Raw genomic sequence first — 25,343 nt, forward strand, 5'->3', positions numbered from 1 at the left:
AAAAATATTCTCGTCCCTTTATAATATTAATATTGAACCACTGTACTCACATGAACCGATTTAAATATGTTTTTAGTACCTTTATGGATCTTGAGAGAGGAAATGTCATTGCTCCCAATGGAGGCCTCACGGAGCCATCGGATTTCAACTAAAATATCTTAATTTGTGTTCCGAAGATGAATGAAGGTCTTACAGGTGTGGAACGGCATGAGGGTAAGTAATAAATGACAGAATTTTCATTTTTGGGGGAACTAACCCTTTAAGTATTTTAAATCGTAATAATATTTCACAATATTACTGCTTTTACTGTATTTTAATTTACATTTTTGTTTTGTCTATTAATTTTGATGACTTAACCATCTTCTAAAATGTGGAAAAAGATAATTAAAGTTGATTCCAAACATTTGACTTTTAATCTATATACTATATCAAGATAAATGTCATATTTATTACTATTGTATGTTGTTTTTCTTAGTGAATGTACAGTAAGTGAGTAAATGCTGAAGCAATTTCTGTTTGTGCTACAGGTAAATCTGCTCTTCACTGGGCAGCTGCTGTGAACAACGTAGATGCGGCGATGGTGTTGCTTAAGAATGGAGCAAATAAAGATATGCAGAACAATAAGGTAAGCAGCACTTGATTTTTTAAATCACAAATAACGCTTTGTGTTATTGAAGACATTCGCATTATACTCAGCTTAACTTCATAGTACAAAACCGTTGTCATATTCAAAATGCTTTTGGCTTACCAATTATTTTCCCATGTTCAGGAGGAGACTCCTCTATTCTTGGCAGCAAGAGAAGGAAGTTACGAGACTGCTAAAGTTCTGCTCGAGCATTTTGCTAATCGGGAGATCACAGACCATATGGATCGGCTCCCACGGGATATCGCTCAGGACAGAATGCATCACGACATTGTGCGGCTCATCGACGAATATAACCTGGTCCGCAGCCCTCCCATGCACAGCGCCCCCCTCTGCACCACCCTCTCCCCACCTCTCTGCTCTCCCAACGCCTTCATGGGCAGCATGAAGCACTCCGTACAAAGTAAAAAGCCCCGCAAGCCGAGCGCAAAAGGCATCGGTTGCAAGGATGGCAAAGATATGAAAGTCAAGAAGAAGAAGGCACAGGATGGAAAGGGAAACTTGCTCGACAGCTCGGCCGTGCTCTCGCCAGTGGATTCCTTGGAGTCGCCCCATGGGTACATATCTGATGTCGCCTCCCCACCCCTATTGACATCACCCTTCCAGCAATCGCCCTCCATGTCGCTTAATCACTTACAAGGCATCTCAGATACCCACATGGGTGTCAACCATCTGGGCATGGGCAACAAGCAGGACCTGGCCCACATACAGTTCGATCCGTTACCCCCACGTCTCACCCATCTGCCAGTGGCCAGCTCTAATGGCTCAAACGTCATGAACGGCCAATGCGAATGGCTTGGACGAATGCACAATAGTATGGGTTCGCAAAATCAATTCGGAGCCATGAGGAACGCCTCAGGTCAGGCCAACCTTCACCAATCCGGCATGATGACGTCTCTCCACAATGGCCGCCCCACTGCCCTGTCTCAGATGATGAACTATCAAAGCCTGCAGAACGCGCACCTCACCACACAGCCGCATCTAATGCAGCAGATGCAGCAGAACATGCAACAGAGACCGCAGCAGACAGGCGTCCAGCTGCAGCACCAGAGCTCGAATCCACCCAGTGGCGTGAGCCAGAACTTCATCGGCAGTGAGCTGGGTGGCCCGGAGCTCCAGCAGAGCGCTGGGAACAGCATGCCCATCCACACGATAATCCCCCAGGAGACCCAATTGCTGAACCCGTCCTCTCTGGGCCCCAGCATGGCGGGCACGCAGTTCCTGACGCCACCTTCCCAGCACAGCTACTCAGCCCCCATGGACCCCAACACCCCCAGCCACCAACTCCAAGGGCCTGACCACCCTTTCCTCACGCCGTCTCCAGGTTCACCGGACCAGTGGTCCAGCTCGTCGCCCCATTCCAACATGTCTGACTGGTCTGAGGGCATTTCCAGCCCTCCTACCAGCATGCAGTCACAAATCGGACATATACCAGAGCAGTTTAAATAGAACAATAATTAAAAAAAAATAAGGCACACTCCATAAGCCTGCTTACTGAAGGGTTATTAATATGCCTCTTGTACTAACCATATTTTTTTTAATTTATTGATATTTTGTTATTTATACTTTTTTTTTTTTTACCATTTATTTTTAAATTTGGGCAAAATAAATTATCTTAACAATAATGAAGAAGAAGGTCAATTTTTTTTTATAATGTAATGCTATTGACCGCAATACACTGTACTCAAATGTACACACTGGGTATTTATTGGTCTTTAAATATGCCTGTTTTTTGTTTTTTTTTCCTTCAGTTGATCGGTCTTTATTTTAATTGATTTATTTTACCTAATACTGTATAAATTTGTAAAAATACAAAAGTTCTTGTACGGGCATTTTAGAGAGCACGTTTTATACAACAAACTTCAGTGTTAAAGTAGATTTGTGTTGTTTGCAACAAGCTGCTTTTCCGTTATTAGAAGACGAATGATTGAATTTGCTACGTGATATGTCTGATATTTGTTTTGGTTAGGTTCTCATTTTTGTGTTTGTTACAAGGTTTATACTACAAATAAGTAGTGTTTTTTATAATTGAACATTTGTATAGTTCAAAGTGATTTTGCTCTTCATTTTTCTTTCTTTCTCTTTCTTGTACATTAAATTGCTGCAAAAAGCAGATTTCTAAATGTCCACTGTGAATGTGGATGTGAAAGTGAGGATCTGAGCTTCTTACAGGAAAGACTTGATATTTACCTGTATAAAACAGGTGCCAATATCAAGTACTCTGTATCTTTCCTCCAGTCTTGTAGAACTGGTCACGTGGCCAAAAGTGTCTGGGGTTTTATGGAGGTGTTTCAAATTGAACTTCTCTTTACTGTACTTCCAGTTTTGTATCTTCGTTTGAGCCTATGGCTAATGTAAATAGATATATTGTATGCGTTTGTCATGTAAACAGGATTTTGTTTCAGAAATCTTAAGTGTGCCATGGAAATTTGAAATATTTTAATGCTACGTAGTTATGTTTTCTATCATACGCAGAACGTATATATATATATTTTCTCAGTATCACTGGGGTAGAGACAAATATAATAAATGTATACACACAAACGAATAGAGGATATGCCATATAAAAAAAACACAATTAGATGATTTATGACTCACTATTTATTGACCACCAATAGTTTTCCACAAAATCACAAAAACAAGTTAAAAGGTCCCCATAAAGGGCTGTGGTGGTGTCATATATCCTCTTTAAGCCATCAGTACTTCAGAGTTCATCAGATTTGAACAGCACTGAGTATACAATATCTGTAAATGTTACCTATCTGCAAATGTGTAGTTTACATGCAGAGTATTTTCTGTCAGTTCTACTGTCTGTACAAGTTTCTTTGAATAATAAACGATACCATTGTGTATTCAGATTTCAGTCTTCTTGTATTTCTGTCTTTTTTTCTCTAACACTTTATTTTATGGCCTATTTAGCTTATATATCAAGCTTTTTTAAAAACAAACAAAAAAAAAGGCATAAAGGATAAAGCCCTTACAAACAGCAACTGAAAACAGATATTGACGAAGCTAACATAGCAATACCAAGATGGGTTTGAATATCATTTTTTCTTGTATTATAATGAATATTATTTACGGTATATCTGGGGCTGCTAATCGTTTATTGGCCTGCAGCGCCATCTGCTGCTGAGAGGACTAAGCATGTAATGCAGTCAACGCATTTGAACTAAAACTTGGCTGCTGCCAAACAGCCTTCAAACTACACTTTAGGTAAGTACTCTTTTTGTGAGCATCACCCATAAAAACTTTGTTCTGGGCCCCACAACAAAATTCTTTGTGACTACTGCAGTCAAACTAAGTCAAGCAAATTATTTATTTGCTTTACCTTTAATTCTTCCTTCACTGAATTATTCCAAATCCTTCAAATCTAGTGAGGGGTCACACAGACTTTAAAATTGGGGGATAGGCAGGCTTTTTGAGATGTCACAAGAAGAAAGCATGAATTAATGAAATTAAAAAATGCAGATTAAACTTTTGGGACCTTCCTCTCAATATTCTTGAGGCAACTCTTCACAATTTCATAAATGGCTTTGCTGACTATAGCATCTACTTAAAAGTCGGCATGAAAAGGAAGTTGTGATAGTCTTTTCTACCCTATTGTGATGATGTATGTCCAAGTGAAATGGCTTATCTAACAAGAAAAAATGTAAGGAAGGACTTGATTTTGTCCATCAGGAATTGATTGGATCGTTGGATTGTTGTGGTTTGCTATTGCAGTGATCTCATGTGAGTGACAGGTTGTCCCGCCTTCACACCTGTAAACGCATCATCAGGGAAGAGACGTCGTTGCAAGAGGGAGTGGAAGTATTTTTGATTAAAGATTACGAGGGCACGTTTTGTGTAATAAATGTGCATTGACAAATAATTTGTAATAAATCCTGCAATATTCCATTTTTTTTTAAAAATCAAATATTGTATAATTTTGATTTGATTGTGACTTTTACAAGGCCTGCCTATTATTAATTCAGGCTCTTGAACTTGATTCATGCCAGTGTTCCCCAATACACTATACTCTGTGGAGTAAAGCGTCAAACTGCTTGTGATGCATTGCACATAGATTAAGTGTTGTAGATACCACCTTTTGAGATACAGCTAATAAATAACAGAAAATTCTCATAATATATCATTACTGACTGATAACATAAAATTCATAAATTGTAACAATGAAACAAGCATTTTCTGTAAAGCTGCTTTAAAAAAACAATATATATATATTGTGAAAATCACCATTCAAATAAAGTTGAATTGAATTGAATTATAGTGCCATAATGAGCTGTATGCTGCACAAACTGGTGATAAAAATTAAGCAGTTATCCAATGCTTTCAGTTCTGTCTTGCCTACACAATTTGGACCACAATAAAAATTTCAGACTGATGGACTGTTAAAGGTCTTGATTTTCCTTTTGTGTATGTTAATGACAATCTTGTCATCAGAGTTCATTAAGCAAAAAGCCTCCTTCAACATCTGGTCTCTCTATGGGAATCTCAGCCATCAGTCTAATTCTGTGTCAATATGAGCCAACATTAATTGATTTTTGAGGACAGGACCCTGTACAACCAGAGCACTCCAAGAGATTTTGGGGATGGTTAATGTTTCCAGCTGAATATGGGTGTTACTGCCACTCCCTGGTTTAACCCTTTGGCCCTCTTCGTTTAGGAGTCAAAAGTGACCGAAGCCTTGAAATGTAACTTCTTTATTTTTCAGGAAAGCCAATGCAATATATTTTTGTTCAATAATATTTTTTGATTATTGTATAATATTTTGAGGGTATTTTATGATACTATGCAATATTTATAATTTTATTAGCTATTTTTCCCCATTGAAAATAATACACATTTTTTTTCTAATGTATTTTATTTTTTATTTTTTTAATTAAAGCCGTATTCCATGTTAAAACAGAGACAAGGCATTTAAAATTGGCATTTTTTTTTTTTTTTTTTTTTTTTTTTTTTTTTTTTTTTTAAAGGTAGATTAGTGCCATCTGGTGGGGGTAAAAAAAGAAAAACTTATGTAATGCCATGGTGTAACCACTAGATTCCTATATAGTTCTATATAGTGGCTTATAAATTCTCTAGTGGTTTTTAGACAGAAATACTATTTTTTTTTATTAAGTTTTGGATTTGGATTTATACTTAGACATTCTCAAAAGCTTCTTTTTGTCAAGGTTTACATTTTTTTTTTTTTATGTTGATTTGAAGTGTCAGTTTTTGCACTAATTTTATTACAGTCAAACCTAAACACAGAGGAGGGCATTTTGTTACACATAACATCAAAATTCAATAAAAAAATATAACAAAAATGAACAAGTTTGTTTTATTACATCTTAATAAATCTGGGTCTGATCTGATTTTAACCTCTTATTTGAGTTTTTGTTCAATATTACCATATTGTTATAGCCACACTGGTTCATTTGTGTGTGTATAATGGTGTGTTGTGTGTGTCTGTGAATGTGTGTAAGAGAGCGTGTGTTTGAGTGGGTGTTTCTGTTTTGTACCATCAAGGTTTGAGTGTAACCTCTTTCTTGCTGTTATTTTTTTTACTGCTTTGTGGCTGAATTATTGATTTTATTTCACACATTTGCATAAACTTGCTCTGTGTTATAGTCGTGCTAGTTCATATATATATGTGTGTGGGGGGGTTGGGTGTGTCTATTTTGCACTCTTGGCATTTAGGAGTGTCCCCCCTTCATTGCGGTTTACTTTTTTCCTGCACAGTGGCTGATTTATAGTTTGTACCAACAAAAAATTCTCTGAGTTTTCGTATTTTGCATTGATTTCCTATGTCGGTCATTTTTGACCGCAAAGAAGGTAAGTGTGACTTTTTTTTTACGACCCTTTAACATTGTGTGTGTGTGTGTGTTCATATTGCTAATGCGACAAAAGTCACCAGGTGTCATCTCATTCAGACGAAGCTACGATTTTTAACATTTCAAAATATAAAACTGACCGAAGAGGGCCAGAGGGTTAAGGACGATAAACACCTTCTTGATACATGTAGCACAGGATCCTCCTCACTCAACCAGAGGCATGAAATTCATGCAAGCTAATTTATTATAAAATATCAGTATATGTATAAAACAATAAAACAAACATCAGCATAGTGACATTAGGCATAAATTCCCACAAGGTGGGATACAAACACTATTTTTGGTTCCTGGAATCTTTCAGTGAACAGTTTTTAACCATTTTTCTATTGTGAACATTTTAATAATCTAAAGAAACTTGTTCCACTATAAATATTTTTTTGTCAAATGTAAACGTTCTAAGGATGTTGAAGTTTCTTCATGGAATCATCAAGGTCAATAAACCTTTATTTTTAAGAGTGTAACTGGAACCTGTCATTAAATCTTGCCCACTAACAGGCCTCCACACCTTCATTGTGGTTAAGTATACTGTATATGACAATGCTATTTTACTTTATTTACCATCATTTTGTGAACTCCCTGTCAAATCTCAGCCTTAAGAGATATGGATTTCTAAGCATTAATCTTAACACCTAGACTGTTTGAGTCAGACAAGCATCAATTTACATAATCCACAATGACCACACCTCTGTGTCTGCAGCATGTTTTACAAAGGGTATATAGCCTACTTTGGGCAAAGATTTATACCTTCACATTAATAAATAAGTCAAATGCAGTGTTTTGTAGTGTTTGTTATTAAGACTAAGAGCAGGGCAGTGCAGGGAGGTGAATGTTTGTTCAATGAAAGTCTTTTCAAGATGAATCACTGTTGAGGTGTGACTTTTAAATGAAGTAGATGGTCACCCATCAAACAAACAAACAAAAACATACAAAAATATTACATATAAAATATTCAATTTGCTTGAGAAAATGGAAACTTTAACTTTTCTAAATATTATCATTATAATATTATTATAAAATGACTGTAATGAGATATGAGGGATTAGCTGAAGTAATGTGTGTGTGTGAGTGTGTGTGTGTGTGTGTGTGTGTGTGTGTGTGTGTGTGTGTGTGTGTGTGTGTGTGTGTGTGTGTTTATTTATTTATTGATTGCCCTTCAAAGACGAGAGAGAGAAAAAAAGAAAAAAAAAAAACTGCATTCTTTAAATGTTCTTGATGGACAAAATGACCAGTAGTAATTAGCCTTTCAGTGAGCAAAACAAAATAAAATAAACTATTACGTCTCCCTGTTACCATTGTATATACCTGTTACTTCATAAATTCACCAGGCATCTGCAAATAATAAATTATTAACTGGCTATCACAACCTACAGACAAGACAATGAAGACACGTAAACGACACACTGAATAATGAGATCTCATTAGGCTATACTGCAAAAAAATTTGTCGTCTTGTTTCTAGTCGAAAAATGGCAGATTATTTTGCTTGTTTTAAGGGAAAAACTCACTTAATTTTGACTTATTTCTTCTGAAAATAAAACAATAATTTTTTCTTGTCTGGAAAATGCTTCTTGATTTAAGAATTTTTAGATATTTGGACTGGAAACAAGACAAAAAAATCTAAGTAAGAAAAACAGTTTTTGCAGTGTATGTGTAATCTACACTGATTTCATGCCATTGGCTGGAATGCCAATAATACTGTAAAAAAAATAATACAGTAAATGACTGTAATATAATTAAGAAATATTAAAAATCAGTTCAGCTCACTTCCATAAGAATTTATTTTATCCTAGAAGCATTAATTGTTATCTTTTAAAGACACAGGTAAAATAATATAAAACAGGTGTGCTTTTCTTAAAAACAACAACAACATCATCAGGCCTAATAACAATATCTGTCTACATAACTCTCATCCACAACAGCACATCGTGAATAACTAGCATTTTAAACTCTTTAGACTTTTTTGCTGTTATTTTGAAGTGTGTTAGTAATGAAGGCTGTTACACACTCACTAGGGTTTGTCATTCATCCACCGACACTCGTATCTGCTCGGACTAAACGTGGCCTCATGATTCCCACAGGAGCCTTTTACCTTTTTCTTTCATTTCTCACCCACAGATTTGTCACAGTGGATTGTTGATAGATCATTATATGGAAGGTACGTTGCGGTAAATATGGCTGTTTTCATTAATTGCTGACAAAGGGGCTGTAGTTTAGCTGCGGTTTGCTAGTCCTCATCTCATTAAGCAGCATTAGCTGTTAGCCGCTGGTAACTGTGTTTCAGTCAAAACATGCAAAGCAGTTTATGGTCAGGACAGCAGCTCTCACAGATGGTTAAATCTACCTCTCTGTGTGAGTGTTTGAACATTTAGGAAATTATTTGGTTGTTATTAGCCACCTGGGCGATGGCTAGCTAGTTACTTTGCATATAAACTAATCAGAGACTAGCTTATCTTGTTTTGTCAGGATCTAGGCGGTTAGGTTTGTATTGTTGTAAGAAATGTACATGTCGTTTATGTCTGGGATTAATATTATTACATATTTGAGACGGTAGTGTTGGAATAAAAGCTACTCGTGTGCTATAGCTAGCTTGGACGCTAAAGAACTGAATTGCTGCTTCAAAGCTCCTGACACATTGACATATAGCTTATGAAACGGCATATGCCCTCATAAGAGAGCCGTTAAGGTTGTTTGAAAGTGCTTTTGCTTGTGTGTTTGCAGACGGTGGTTGCAGGATGGACGCGGAGCTGGGTGCTGACTGCGCCCGCAGAAAGATGGAGGCGGCGGGCGAGGCGCTGGAGATCGTGCCGCTGGAGATGTATGATTCTGCCCGAGCCAAAATAGCGGCTAATCTGCGATGGCTGTTCGCCAAAGCCTTCGGTATCGGTGAGTTGATTTGACTGTGTTTGTGAATGGAAAAAAAACAGGACTGAAGAGAAATACAGTCGCTACAACAGTCTGATATGTGATCAAAGACAGTTGGCTAGACAGCCAGAAAAATGTGTGCTGTTCCTGTGTTCCACTTTTACTGTGATATTATCACCTGACACCATCACTGTACCTTGATACTGGGTAATGTAATAATTATGATAATGATAAACCATATTCTTATTTAGGCGTTGTCGTGGTACATGTCCATAAATGGTATTTCCATACTACACATACACTATATTGCCAAAAGTTTTGGGACACCTGCCTTTACGTGCACATGAACTTTAATGCCATCCCTTTCTTAGTCTGTAGGGTTTAATATGGAGTTGGCCCGCCCTTTGCAGATATAACAGCCTCAACTCTTCTGGGAAGGCTTTCCACAAGGTTTAGGAGTGTGTTTATGGGAATTTTTTGACTATTCTAGAAGCGCATTTGTGAGGTCAGTCGGTGATGTTGGCGAGAAGGCCTGGCTCGCAGTCTCCGCTCTAATTAATCCCAAATGTGTTCTGTCGAGTTGAAGTCAAGACTCTGTGCAGGCCAGTCAAGTTCCTCCACATCAAACTCACTCATCCATGTCTTTATGGACATTGCTTTGTGCACTGGTGCGCAGTCATATTGGAACAGGAAGGGCTCCTCCCCAAACTGTTCCCACAAAGTTGGGAGCATGAAATTGTCCAAAATGTCTTGGTATGCTGAAGCATTAAGAGTTCCTTTCACTGGAACTAAGGGGCCAACCCCTGAAAAACAACACCACACCATAATCCCCCCTCCACCAAACATTACACTTGGCACAATGCAGTCAGGCAAGTACCGTTCTCCTGGCAACCGCCAAACCCAGACTCGTCCATCGGATTGCCAGACAGAGGAGTGTGATTCGTCACTCCAGAGAACACGTCTCCACTGCTCTAGAGTCCAGTGGCGGCATGCTTTACATCACTGCATCCGACGCTTTGCATTGCACTTGGTGATGTTAGGCTTGGATGCATCTGCTCAGCCATGGAAACCCATTCTATGAAGCTCTTTACGCACTGTTCTTTAGCAAATCTGAAGGCCACACGAAGTTTGGAGGTCTGTAGCTATTGACTCTGCAGAAAGTTGGCGACTTCTGTGCACTCTGCGCCTCAGCATGCACTGACCCCGCTCTGTGATTTTACGCGGCCTACCACTTGGTGGCTGAGTTGCTTTTGTTCCCAATTGTTTCTACTTTGTTACCACTAATAGTTGACCGTGGAATATTTAGCAGTGAGAGAATTTCACAAATGGACTTATTGCACAGGTGGCATGCTTGAATTCACTGAGCTCCTGAGAGTGACCTATTCTTTACAAATGTTTGTGGAAGCAATCTGCATGCCTAGGTGCTTGATTTTATACACCTGTGGCCGTGGAAGTGATTGGAAGACCTGAATTTAAGGATTTGGAGGGGTGCCCCAATACTTTTGTCAATATAGTGTATATGATGGTCTTTACATACTTAAAATGAATCAATGCTATATGTACCACAGCAGAATCATCCAGTGGCAAAAACATTGGATCACACTGGTATCAGATGATAGTACTGGGGTACTTTGGATGCTACTAAAAATTATGTACCAAGGTTTTTACATAGTACTCAATATATGCATCAATGTATTATCCCCACCCTAATAATAATAATCAAATTCAGTCAAATAATCGATTCAAACTCCCATGCGGTCTTATATCTAAACGACAATGATTTAGCTTTGTCTATTAAACCTTTGACAAGTGCATTCACAACAAACATTCAAATCTGCGTTGGTGCTGTCGTTGACCCAGAGAGAGCAGTTGCCTTGTATAGGTATGAAACAGCTTCTCAGTCTTTTCTACCACACAGTATCGTTATTTCTGTAACAATGATTCAAATTATCACAGAAGGGCTGGGATAAAAGTTTATAGTTGGCAAACTGGTGTCTACAGTAGTGATCAAAATCCGCTTAAGTCATGACGTAAGAAATGCTCGTTCCGGGTCCGAGCCTCTACTAGTATCTAAAAATGCCCCTTTTATGAGCACTATTTATTCATAATACATCTTTAAGCAAAGCATTTAAAAACTTGCGGTGTACACTACAGTCTCTGTGCTCACGGCATCCCAGACACCAATATTTTAACGATTTATAAAGGATGATTCACTGTCTGGCCATCTGGGTTTTCAGTATGGAGATAAAGGTTAGGATTATAACTTGGTAATATTACATCACATCGTGAGTATATATATACTACGAACATTATTTTGGGGGGCATAGAGCTTTTGGACCCTGAAGCGGTAATGATTTTAGACTTAAAGGTGCTCTAAGTGATCCTGGGTGGAATAACTTCCTGTTGAAGTTCGAAGTGTTGTCAAACAAAACAGAGGCTAGCTAGACCCTCCCTCCTCCTCCTCCTCCTCCCCCTCCCATCCGTGCTTCCTGAAACTGTCATGAACGCGCATTTAAAATCATTCTTGTCGGTTATTGGCTGGAGCATGTTTATTATGTTTTCTGGTCCAGGCTGCACCCGTTTGTTTTTATTGTCGTTTTCGGAGCTTGTGGCGACTACAGAGACCGCATTTTTTTTACAGTGTGTTCAGAGGACAGGCAGCTAGCGGATAGTGAGGAGATGTTTGCTGTATGTGACACAATGTTTTGGCCTAAAAACGCGTGACATCACTTAGGGCACCTTTTTAAGTAGCGGATAGAGTACATCACCGTTTTAAAAGTAACTTGATGCTTGGAATAAAGATTTCATCAATTAATTTGTTACACCAATAGGTGGTGACAAGTGACTTTTTAAATTTGTATTTGTCATTGAATCATTCATTCAAGTGATTTGTTCGAAAAACACTGATTCTATAGCAGTGAAACAAGTGAAGTCTTTATGAGTGATTCATTGAATCGTTAATTCAAACAGATTTTCATAACAATAATAATTTTTAAATAAACTTCAGCAATTAACATTTTTCTATAATCTTTAGTAAATTACATATTTTGTTGTCCATTCAGAATTGTGGCAGAATCATGATCTCTAATTTACACAAAAAAGTGAGACTATCAATTTATTCAGAATTGTGCAGTTCTAACTTGTATTTGGCCTACAAATGTTTTAGACACAAGAACAGCAGTCTGAGTCCACTGTTGTGGTATTTGACAGCCAGGATCAAAATCATTTGTCCCATTTGCAGTGCTTGCACAATTGAAATGTTGTGGATGAACAGGAAGGGTTTTCCTAATTCCACCAACTCCCTGTCAGCAGATATAGACTGGCTGTATGCAGGGCACCAAGAGTATATTTTGTTAGTCCTGTCCAAAGAAGTATTTTATGTATGTAATCTATAAAAAAAAAAGTTAAGTTTAAGTTCAGACATCTGTTAAATAAATCTCCTAAAATTCTGTCATAATTTCCTGTCCCTTGATCCAAAATGTCTCTCTTCCATGGAACACAAATGAAGCAGAATGTCCAGGCTGATTTTTTTTTTTTTTTTTTTTTTTTTTATATGTAAAAGTGAATGGGAGAGAGGTGCACTGTTTTGCAGTACTTTTGAAGACGTTCATTGTCATTGACATCAAACCTGGTGCAAGTGCAATGCATCTTGATGCACATTTTATTCATAAAAATAAAACTTTGCTATTTCTTTGAAGTGTGCATAATGAACAAATATACGCATTAGCAGCGTTAAAAATGCAATTTAACTGTGATCATGAAGACTGGTAACTCTTCAGTAATGATGCATAATTATTCATTTCTCTAGTCATTCAGGCTTAACACTTTGAGTGCCTGCATATGGAAAAAGCAATGTCCAGCAGACATGTTTGCTCCAGGTATATTTTTAGCCTCTGCTCTAGTATCAGTCACTAATGACTGTTACATATGAGCACTGCAGTGTGTGGCCAAATACAGTCAAACTTCTAATGGGATGGACTTTTTTTTCACTTTTTTAGTTATGTGACGTATTCATATTCATATTTCTTTTGTTGATTCATGGGGGTACCAGAAGAGTTGCACACAAGATGAGCATATGGCTCCTATAAGATCATCTCATAAGACTGGCAGAGTGGAAAGGGATCCTATTGGAGGATGTATTCAAGCATGCTCTGATATAGCCTGTACCCCTTCTAACAAAAAGGCACCCCAGTCTGCCATCATCAGTGACTGAAACAGAAAAGTGTAAGACTCCTGACCTCGTTTTAAAGCTGAGGAAACTGTCTCTCTGCTGTTGAATGTTTAATTATCTGAGCTGTCTTTGCAGGCTGTGTGAGTTTGGCATAAAAGTGATGGGTAATAATAATAATAACATGGCTGTCAATAATTATGTTAATATGGGAGTTGTTTCGTTACTAAAGGGGTCAGATATGTGCTTGTCCGTTGGTTGAGTTTCAAATACAGTTTGTTATCCCACCATTATTGTGGAGTTCTTTGTGCCCCCCCCCATCCTGCCTCTGTTATTCAGGATATTCCCTTCAGTAAAGCTGTGGTAGAAGCAGAGTTGTTTCAGGCCAGCAATTGGCCTAAATGGAGATGAAGGCCATGTGCCTCTTTCCTGTCAGAAGTGGCCCAGATTTGGAGGGTTTCTTTGCATTCTGATAATTACTGCTTTGAATGTCCTTTTCAATGTCCAGTTCACTTTTAATCTAAGTTTAAAAAACAACAACAGCAACCTTTGAATACTGCAGGATAAATGCAAGTGCTTATAACTGGGGCTCTTATTTAAGGCTGTTGTAACCTCTTTTTCTGCTCCCTGCTCTTTGGAGTAGATATTTGAAATTTTATATAATATATATATATATATCTCACCACAACCATTTCAGATAAATTAGTAAAGGCACAAGGTGTGTAGTAATGGTAGACACACTATATATTCATTTATAAATGCCTAAAATCTTTAAACTGTAAGTAGGTATCCCTGTGCACACGAATGCAATGCTAAGATCATTGTCTTGTCTTGTCATAATTGTATATATGTATTATTTTCATGCTTTAAATCTGCTGTATTAAAACACAAGACTTTGCTCACTATTTTATACCAGTCTTTAACAACCCGTGCATGTGGCAGACGGACTGGTTTGGAACAAAGCAGACAGCTCCACGTGGTTCAGAGGGGGCAGGTGTGTGTGCATAAATGCATGATAGATGATTGGAGCCACTACCTTCACATTTAATGATATGGTTCTCCTGGGGGATACCGGTGCAGAGGGTGCGGAAGTATTTGTTGTTGGTGTGGATGGAGCAATGGCTGCCCAGACTAGGACATGTCTGGCCTTTCTTGCCTGTGTTTTGAGCCTCATGGTTGCAGCCGCACCCCAGCTGCCACAGCACATCTGCGTCTGCACAGGAGGTCCCGTGATGAGAGTAAGGCCCTATGGCTTGCTTTTCACACCATTACGCTATTGTCTAGCACATAGTGCCGTAGATGGCAAACAAAGCAAGGGGATCCCTGGCAGATTGCATCTGATACCAGACATTGAAACTGTAGCGACAGTAACAGATGAAAACATCCGTATTTCATCAGTATCTCAATTTGTTTATATCCTAATTTATTGTTTTCTCCTCCTGTCAGATCACATCCCAGAGGACCTGCAAGACCCTTTCTACACAGATCAGTATGACCAGGAGCACATTAAGCCCCCGGTGATCCGGTTACTGCTGTCCTGTGAGCTGTACTGTCGTGTGTGTGCCCTCATCCTCAAAGGAGACCAGGTGGCTTCTCTGCAGTCCCACCAGTCAGTCATACAGGCCCTGTCTCGCAAAGGCATCTATGTCATGGAGGGCGATGACACGCCCGTCACAGACTCAGATCTGAACTGCCAACCAATCAAAATGGTGCGTTGCATTCAAAATGTATTATGTCATTTTGTATTTTTGGATGTGCTTGGAATATAGTACTACTCGTATGATTATAGCAGTATGTTGAATATATAACGTGAGTGTATATGTGGTGTGATTGTATATATTTATTAATATATGATATACATATTAATGAATGTAATATAAATATTACATAATATATGTATTTAATGCACATAAAAGGTTATATATAATATATATATATATATATAAAAAACGGTTAGATCTGGTCTTTGAATATGATTGGCTGAGGACTATTCACTGTTTATATCACTCCGCTTGTCTCTGCGCATTCTAAACAGGCAATATTTGTCCAAGCTATATATATATATATATATATATATATAAATTCTAGCAGTGCAATGGATCACAAAACTCACAGTTCAGATAACAATGTGGTTTTTGAGTCATGGATCGAATAATTTTTCGGATCAGCAAACAACAAACCAACAATAAATATAACTTGGTGGGTGGGCAAATGTCACTTTGCTTTTCATTTATTACTTAAAACACACTTTATGTACATTGATACCACAGCATCTACTACAAATCTACTAGCCTAAATAATAAAGTTCAAACAGTAGGCTATTAAAGACAAGTGAACAGTCAATAATAAAATAAGAACAAATGCACAAATTAAGCAGGGATAAATACAATAGAACAAAGTTACAAATATAAATAAATTGGAAAGACAAAATACGACTTTCATTCTAAACTTTGTAATTAATCCGCGAATCGCATGCTGAATCGAGTGCTGAACCGTGGGGCCTGGTCCATATGGATCACTACAATCCGTTACACCCCTAATATATTCATTAATATGATTTACATTTCATATATAAAATAGGATAATCCGCTGCTAGGTGTACATTAAAAGTTGTGTAGGCAAAAAAACACTACGCAGTGTTATTTTGGTCAGCTATGACTTGTTAGATCTGCCATTCTAACTTACTATTGAATTCATTATCGCTAATCTGTTAAAGGATTAGTCCACTTTCAAATTAAAATATCCTGATAATTTACTCTCCCCCATGTCATCCAAGATGTCCATGTCCTTCTGTCTTCAGTCGAAAAAAAATTAAGGTTTTTGATGAAAACATTCCAGGATTATTCTCCTTATACACTGCAAAAAAATTTCTTATTTAGATTTTTTTGTCTATCCAGTCCAAATAACTAAAAATTCTTAGATCAAGAAGCATTTTCTTGACAAGTAAAAATTATTTTCTTGTTTTTAGGAAAAATAAGTAAAAATTAAGTGAGTTTTTTCTTAAAACAAGCAAAATAATCTGCCAGTGGGGTAAGCAAAATAATCTTATATTAAATAAAAAATAAGATATATAATTGTTTTCAGTTTGGTTTAAGATTAAAACCAAAATACGACCTTGGTTTAATTAATTAAAAAAAACGCAACGCTACCACCTTGTTGCTGAGTAATATAATGTAGCGATACAGTAGTAAAGTTAATTTATTAATAGTCACATGTCTCTGTGTGTGAGTAGCGTGATCTCCCATCTCTGTGTTCAAGTGGTGTGTGTGTGTGTGTGTGTGTGTGTGTTTGTGTTTGTGCAAAAGTCACCGCCAGGGTGTTTGATTTTGTTTTTGTACATTGCCGTTAGTCAAAAAAGCCCTACCCCCATATCTCTGATATTCTGCTGCCAAGATATAGCGGGGGTCCCGTATGGACCTCTGTACTCAGCCCCAGGTCAAAAGAGCCCATCCCCAGCTCTGCATGATATTCTGCTGCCAATATATGGCTGGATAATATCAGTTTGCTATGCTGTTTTAGGTGATTGCTAGCATGGTTTGTAGGTAGTTGCTTACAGCCCCAAGTTAAGACATTCCTAGATATGATCCATATGACCCCTTTTCGATTTATAATTCTTATATAAAGAAGTAATAGCTTGATTTGAAGTATTATTCATGTCCATAGCACACGCACCAGTATTTTGTCTGGAGGAAGAAATGGTAATCATGATTGTTGCCTTAGCAAGCACTAATTACAGTCCAGAACCAGACAAAGAAAAAGCAAATGTGATATGGAAACTGTGGTTTGTAGAGATCTTCCTGTTGAAGATATCTCTGCACTGACAGGGGAAAGCTGCTATTGTTGGCATATCCAGCGTGTGTTTTTCCCTTCATGTATAACCACTACAATCCACCTGTCCAAATAATTAGTGAGATCAGTGCTTGAGCTAAAGTAGCACAGAGCGGAGTGGATTTCATTGATTCACAGCCGTATTCTTTTAGCTAGTGATGTGCTTTCTTCAGTGAATGGCAATCACTGATGTTGGTGAATCAGCGTTGTACACTCAGCCGTGCTTTTATCACTTCAAATTCAAATCTTTGTGGTCGAGCCCACACCCTTTACAGAGCCTAGTGCAGTCTGATGCACACAAACCTGTTAGACCGAACAGAATGGCTTTGTGAGGTGTGTACTGTGTAGGTACAGCTGGATGACTTTAAGAGGTGTATGTGTCATTTGTTTGCTTTGGACAAGTGTTATAAGATCAGTGCTACATACGTGGCATTAAGTTGTGAGAGTGAAGTACCATCACTAGTAAAATTAACAGCAGGGATTTACAAACATAAATTTGCACATTTAGCCCCTGGCTTACTTTCGGTTTGCTTTTCCACTGCAGTTTAGTACCACTTTAAAGTGGGTGGGATTAGACTGATTGTTACAGTTGTGCTGTCTTTACTGCCGTGGATCCGCTCCTCGGCCACCAATGAGTCTGCACCTCATCTACTGACCATGATACAGCTATTTTTTTTTTTCAAGTTGCGTGCGACGTCATTTAAAGCAGTTAAAAAAAAAGTAATTTAAAAAAAAAGCAACAAATAATACTGCGGTGGCTGTTACTGACTATTTAAATCTATTGGGGTTTGGTGTCTCATGTTTCAAATCCAGTGACGCTGGTAGTGACTCTCTCTGACCAAACAGTGATCTGCAGTGTTTACACATCACATCGGTACGGCACGCTTAGAACCTCAACCGAGGTTGTACTGTTTAAGTGAGCCGTACTTTTCCATACTGAGCCGTCCCATGCAGTGGAAAAGCACCAAAAAGTGAGCCATACCGAACCGTACCATGCAGTGGAAAAGCACCAGTGGTTTTCAAAAAATATTAAAAAACAAAAAAAAGCTATTTTCTACTTTGATAATAATAAGAAATGTTTCTTCAGCAGCAAATAAATTCAGTAAATTTTAGATCAAATAAATGTAGCATTAGTGAGCATAAGAGACTTCTTTGAAAAACCTTACAGTTTAAAAGTCTGGAGTCTGTAAGATTTTTATAGTGTATACCTTAAAGAATGATTGCAGTTATTTTGCATTTTTAATTGGTGTAAAATATCTTAACTCTTTGTTATCTGAAAAAATGAGATTTAAAAAATCGCAGTTGATATTGCTTCTGGTTTATTTGTTACATGCCGGTTCACTAGTCAGTTTGACAGTATTTCATTGTGGGATTTGGTTATATGGAACATATTGGCAAATGCAGTTGGTAATTTTGGTGTTTCATGCAAGTTGCATACTGTGCACACAGTACACATACTGAAGAAATAGTAGTTGCATCCCAAATGACGCACTATACACTATGCACTTATACAGTGTGTACTTGTGCACTATGCACTCATCCATTTAGTGTGTGAATTGTATAAGGTTATTTTGTCATTTAATAACGGAGTCCGATCCTCCCTTCCCCTCCACTACGTAATTAAAGCTGCGACAGTCGAGTGCACGAAGTGTTCAACATTCCACACTTAGTTTTTTCCGTTAATTTAGTGCATCATCCGGGTATTTAAAGTGCACTTTTTCTTTTTGGAATTTTCTGTGTGAACACACTACTTGCACTATTTGTACTTAAAAACGTCATAGATTAGTGCACAAGAACACGAATTGGGACGCACCTAGTGTGTAGTGTGATAGTGCTTTTCTGCTTTAGTACAACATTTATCTGAGCCCAAAAGCTCATCACGCTCCAATCTTCTGGTTTATAGTTGTCAGATGTCTGACATGCGTATCTGAGAAAAAGTCTGTTCACTGAGACTGTTGGCTTGAGTCAGGGATCAGTTTGCTGAGATTGTGCTGACGTATGCTGTGCGTCCGTATAAACAAGTCAGTGGTTGACTGGTGTTGGGGTTGCCATGGTAACTGGATGGGCTTTGTATAACAGTTCATAGTCTCATAGACTGAATTTTGAAGTGCTTGGTGTATTTTGTAATACTAGGTTATCCAACTCATGAGGTAGTTGTAGCCAGCATGAGGAATGAAAGGTTTTACATTTCATGACAGATGTGAAATATTTTGTAGCCTACTTCATCTTGTCAGCTTTATTTTGGCAGATTAATTTGGCTCAGTGTTTTTGTTAGCAAGAGCAGTATGACCTTCTTTGGGCTAAATAGGAGATTATTTCCACAAAGTGTTGTGCACATTTTTAACTTTCTTAGTCTGAGAAGGAGCAGCACCAGGGCTCCAGACAAAAAAAAATCACTAAGGAGCCATTGGCTCCTATAAGGGGAAAAAACAGGCACCAAATAATTTTTTTTAACAGCCACACAACAATGCATTTAAATTTTTAAATCAATTAAATTTTTAATTTTAGTCGTCCTGTTGTTTATATATCTCCCCTTTACAGTTTCAGCATTTTCATCTTGTGATTTATTTATTTTTTTCTGGGAAATTAATGTCACTATTTTCTCTTACTACTTTTATAGTTTTTGTTAATATTTTGAATCCGATAAGATTTTTATATTTTCTGTAATAACCCTGATGCTAGTAAAATCTTATATTGAATAATGTGTGTCAAATAATATATAATATATGGAAATAAATATATAAATATATAAAATTTGGTTTGTGTAACCAAATAACAAACGGGGGAAATTGATATACATAGGTTACTACTCGCAAATTAATATTTTTAGTCGCAAATGCAACCGTTTTAGGCACAGTCTAGAGCCATGAGCACCCTTAAATGTTTGGATTTTACGTTTTGGAGTATAGGGACATTTCTTTTACTAGGTTAATGGTTAACGATCGATTAACAAGCTTTGCTTGTTGGTTGTGGAAAATTCCTATAAAAAAATAAAAGAAAGAAAAATTCCTAAATAGTACTACATTTACATGTACTTGATGCTGTCTTGAAATTTATGGTGAAAACTTTTTCTTTTTAACTTTGAAAGTCAGTTGATAAAATGTAGTTCATTTTCTTGTTCTTTATGCTGTATGAAAGTGCAGTAGTGTGACTTTTCTTTCGCCTCTGTTTTGTGGCACAGAGTTCTCACATCCCCATGATTGATGCTTTGATGATGGCCTACACGGTGGAGATGATCAGCATTGAGAAGGTTGTGACCTGCGTGAAGCGTTTCTCCACGTTCAGTGCCTCCAAGGAGCTCCCCTTTGACCTTGAGGATGCTATGGTCTTCTGGATCAACAAGGTGTGTTTGATTAAAGGGTTTGACTTTTTAGTCAAGTCATGTTTGTCTAGTCCCGAAGGGGGCCTTTCAGTGCTTGGCCAGATTTCTACCAGCACTTTTAAAAGAAGGCTGCAAAAACAGATGTTTATTATGAATTCGTTTAAATGTATCATAGCAATCCCTTCGTTATGCTGTAGGTGAACCTGAAAATGAGGGAGATCACAGAGAAGGAGCACAAATCAAAGCAGCATCTGCTGGAATCTCCAAGCCATCAGAAGGTACCAGACACCCCAGAATGTGTTTAACTCATAGATTGTAAAACACTCTAACTCTCAGGCACTGTTTAAGCCTGGGACACACTCAACGACTAGCTAAACATTCTAAGACTGAGCTCAACACACAAAGACTGTTTCCTTCAACTGAAGGAAAATACTTGCACACAGAATTTAAACACCGACTGAATGCAACTGGCTCTTACTCAGCACGTTTGGGCATGATCAGTCATATCAAATTACCTTCATAATCGGCCTTATGATCATTAAGTGTGTCCCCGGCTTTAGACCTGGTTTTAACATCTGTCTTGAGGAATCTATTAACAAGTGAACATCGTTGAAGACTAGTGTAAACAGAGTTGAATGTCTAGAAAACATTATTCAAACTGCATTGGAGGATTTTTTTTGTTTCAACTGTGTTTGCAGCAGCAGTAATTTTTATTATTTTATTTAGTAATGTGATGATTATGATAATACAATTAATAATTATTATTATTTTATAGCCATATTGATATGTAATCACAATATTTTGGCCAAAATGTGCAGCCCTACAAACAAGCACAGCAAACCTGGAATTTCGTTTTAAATCGCAATTGCAATTTTTATTGAAAATGGAACAATTAGATTTTTTTTTTTCTCACCAAATTATGCAGCCCTAGTTTCTGATTTCAAGTGTTCACTCATTGGAGATGTGTTTGAGTCAGACACACAATCGACTGACCACTTGTTTGGATCAAATGCAACAGTTGTTAATACCAGGTGTAAACAGGGCCACAGGTGTGAACTGAAATGTCTGGACTCATCTGAATAGATAACTAATGTAACAACAACAGCCTTATGGAAATGATCAGTGGCATCACTCCTTCTGTTTCTCCTCTAACCTCATAGCAGGGTCACATCTGTCTGCTCTTTTCTTCCCTGACTTTACATCCTCTCTGCTCCTCTTCCCGTCTCTTTCCCTCTAACCTCCTCCCTCGCTACTGGGATAGTCTCCCTCAAAATGGTATTGGAAACTAGTACCTGTAAGTTGGCTGTGAGTGCTTCCTCTCCACTGCACGCGTAGTATGTGTCAGTCCTGACATACGCCATCACCACTCAGGCAACGCTTTTATCTAATCAGTGCACACTGGGAGACGCTGCTATCCAGTGGCTCACGCTGTAATCACACAAAATGAACTGCCTTTCACCCTTTGAGCACATGCAGTTATAAGCTAACACATGCCGCTGAGCGTACTTGTGTGTGAGAGAGTCTTTGTGTTGGAGTCTCTAACTCCAGCTTTCGTCTTTTCATTTTTTGCAGTCATTTCCATCTTCATTTGTCTCTTTCTTGTTCTGTCTGTCTCTCGGCTGTGTATGTTCTTCAGCCCGATCTTATGTTTGTACCTGCCCATTGCATGCTGAATCTTGTGGGGGTTTCATGAATGGCACAGAGATCCTCTGTCTCCATTCTGCTGTCTTTACCTTTAGATGTGTCTAGCTTTTACTGTTTCCTTTCTGAAACCTAGACTTGGTGTCTGTTAGGACTGCACAATTGAATACATTTACAAGATTACGATTATGGCTGCTGTGATTAAAGGATTAGTTAACTTTAAAATGAAAATTTCCCCATGATTTACTCACCCTCAAGCCATCTTAGGTGTATATGACTTTCTTCTTTTCTTCTTCCTGATGCTCCTAAGCTTTATAATGGTAGTGCATAGAAACCACCTGTTTGAAACTGCATCCATCAAGAATAAGAAACCTGGCTCTAGGGGTTAATAAAGGCCTTCTGAAGCGAAGTGATACGTGCGTGTAAAAAACAAAATATACATAATTTAAATATAATATAATTTAAATACACAAACGCATCACTTCGCTTCCGAAGGCCTTTATTAACCCCCCGGAGCCTTGTGGAGTACGTTTATGATGGATGGATACACTTTCTTCAGCTCATACTTGTTGGTCCCATTCACTGCCATTATAAAGCTCAGATGTGTCACGAGGATATTTATTAATATAACTCAGATTGTGTTTATCAGAAAGAAGAAAGTCATATACACCTAGGATGGCTTGAGGGTGAGTAAATCTTGGGGTAATTTTCATTTTAAAGTGAACTAATCCTTTAATTTACTGTCTTAATATAAATTGAAATGCTATAATACTTTTTATGCATACATATACCTCTGTGCATGACGGAATTATTTTAGTAAATATATCAAATAAATATATTTGTAATTACAGACAAATTTTAAATGTGATATTTTGCATATTGGATTTCTGCTTCCCTCTTCTCAAAGCCTTGGGGACTCACCGCTCTGCACATTTTGTGTCTCCCTTATCTGATAGTCTGACGCTTAGTTAAGATCATGGAGCTCTTTTCTAACATGCTGATAATCTGAATCAGGTGTGTTAAATAAAGTTTACAAAATGTGCAGAGCAGAGTTGAGATATTGGCATTGACCTGCAAATATTCCACATCAGTTGACCACTACATTTGCAGATTGTATTGTATTTTTTTTTTTTTTTTTCGTTTAAACGAGTGTATTATGTATCCATAAGAATGTGTAGTTGTAGTCCTTTAAAGGATTAGTCCACTTTTAAATAAAATTTCCTGATAATTTACTCACCCCCATGTCATCCAAAATGTTTGTCTTTCTTTCTTCAGTCGAAAAGAAATGAAGGTTTTTGATGAAAACATTCCAGGATTATTCTCCTTATAGTGGACTTCAATGGTCTCCAAATGGTTGAAGGTCAAAATTACAGTTTTTAGTGCAGCTTTAAACGATACCAGACGAGGAATAAGGGTCTTATCTAGCGAAACGATCAGTCATTTTAAACACATGCTTTATAAACACAAATTAACGCCTTGTACTATTCTACTTACGGAACGAACCCGTAAGTAGTGAGTAAATTATCAGGAAAATTTTATTTAAAAGTGTGACTAATCCTTTAAGTATCAACTGCGTATCAGTGTTTCTTTCTTTTAGGGTTCATATCATTATTTGTTGTTAAGTTTGTTGTGATTAACTATTTTGTGGCCAGTCGCTGTATTGTTTCTTAAAGGAGCAGTTCACCCAAAAAATAAAACTTGGCATCATTTACCCTATTTACCCTCATGTTGTTCCAAATCCCTTGTGGCTGTGCTTTATCATTGGAACATAAAACTGCAATGGAACTCAATGGAACTGTCCAAGCTGCACTTTGCCACACAACAAAAGTGAATGAGAACCTGGGTATTTTAGAGCTACAATGGAACAGAAGATTTTTAGCGTTTTTTTTTTGTATGTGTGTGTATGTGTATATATATATATATATATATAAATATATAAATAATAAATAATTAGGGCTGTCAAAATTAACACGTTCATTTTGCAATTTTTTTTTTTTTTTTTCAGTTTAATGTATTATACTGTAATGTTGAATGGCTATAATGGCTAAAACTGAAAAAAAAAATCTATTTAATAGAGACATCAGTATCTGAACTGGTATCAGTGATACTAGCCTAAAGTGCCATTAAACAAATATTTAAAATATATTGTCTTTATGTTGTTTCTACATTATTTTGGAGATTCAATGTAAATATATTGCAATATAAAAATATATTAACGTTAATGAAGTTGTGATTAATTACAAAATTACAGTGATTTTTTTTTTTTTTTTCCTTGACAGCCCCAGTCTCTTTCCACTTTCATAATTTGGCGAAGAGCAGTTTTGACATTCTGCTAAACATCTTTTTGTCTTCCTTGGGGAAAAAAAAACACATTTTGAGGGTTACCACATGAGGGTTGGTAAATGAAGACAAATTCGGTTTTTTTTTTTTTGTTTGTTTTTTGTTTTTTGGATGAACTAATCCTTAAAATTGTCTGTCAGTCTTAGTCGCTTATGTTTTAACTTTTTTTTTTTAGTTTATTAAGTTTTGCTAGACCAGCAAATACTCTTATATTAAGCCTCAAGGATAAACTATATTCCTCTTGCAAAAGTGCCACTTGCCAACACGATACCAGTGCCATATACCAAAGGTTATTTTGTGGAATAAAGCCTGTTGTTTTAGGTGGTTTTGACAATTTGGCTTTCTTTCATGTCACCTCTAGGTACGTTATCGGCGGGACCATGCCTCAGGTAGACAGCTACCCTACTTCCCCCTGCTGGAGGACCTGATCAGGGACGTGTGTGACGGTGCTGCACTGCTGACTGTGGTCCATTACTACTGCCCAGACCTGATGAAGCTTGATGGTAGAGTGAAATATAACTAGGGATACTAGACTAGTTAACTAGTCTAAAGGAATTTTAGATTGTGTAGTGTCTTCACCACTAGTAGCACCAAACATAATCAGGATTTCCCAAACACTCATCCTGCCTTCTCCACCCGCCCCATACTCCCTCCTAAATGGCTTATTATA

General features: G+C 37.5%; 2 protein-coding genes across 4 annotated transcripts in view; both read left to right on the forward strand.

The window, feature by feature from the left end:
• The window catches only part of notch1b (notch receptor 1b), a 54,270-nt gene extending 50,764 nt beyond the window's left edge, over nt 1-3,506 (forward strand). The window contains exons 33-34 of the mRNA XM_067408393.1: nt 528-625; nt 770-3,506. Of these exons, the coding sequence (XP_067264494.1) occupies nt 528-625; nt 770-2,092 (1,421 nt within the window). The 3' untranslated portion in view covers nt 2,093-3,506. The remainder of the gene's footprint in view (nt 1-527; nt 626-769) is intronic.
• A 5,025-nt stretch (nt 3,507-8,531) lies between these two features.
• The window catches only part of camsap1b (calmodulin regulated spectrin-associated protein 1b), a 29,005-nt gene continuing 12,193 nt past the window's right edge, over nt 8,532-25,343 (forward strand). For all 3 annotated transcript variants that reach the window (XM_067406786.1, XM_067406788.1, XM_067406787.1), the window contains exons 1-6: nt 8,532-8,667; nt 9,231-9,395; nt 14,989-15,251; nt 20,552-20,713; nt 20,890-20,970; nt 25,035-25,176. In XM_067406786.1, the coding sequence (XP_067262887.1) occupies nt 8,661-8,667; nt 9,231-9,395; nt 14,989-15,251; nt 20,552-20,713; nt 20,890-20,970; nt 25,035-25,176 (820 nt within the window). In that variant the 5' untranslated portion in view covers nt 8,532-8,660. The remainder of the gene's footprint in view (nt 8,668-9,230; nt 9,396-14,988; nt 15,252-20,551; nt 20,714-20,889; nt 20,971-25,034; nt 25,177-25,343) is intronic.

Source organism: Chanodichthys erythropterus, chromosome 13 (genome assembly GCF_024489055.1).
Source record: "Chanodichthys erythropterus isolate Z2021 chromosome 13, ASM2448905v1, whole genome shotgun sequence".
Classification (NCBI taxonomy): Eukaryota; Metazoa; Chordata; class Actinopteri; order Cypriniformes; family Xenocyprididae; genus Chanodichthys; species Chanodichthys erythropterus.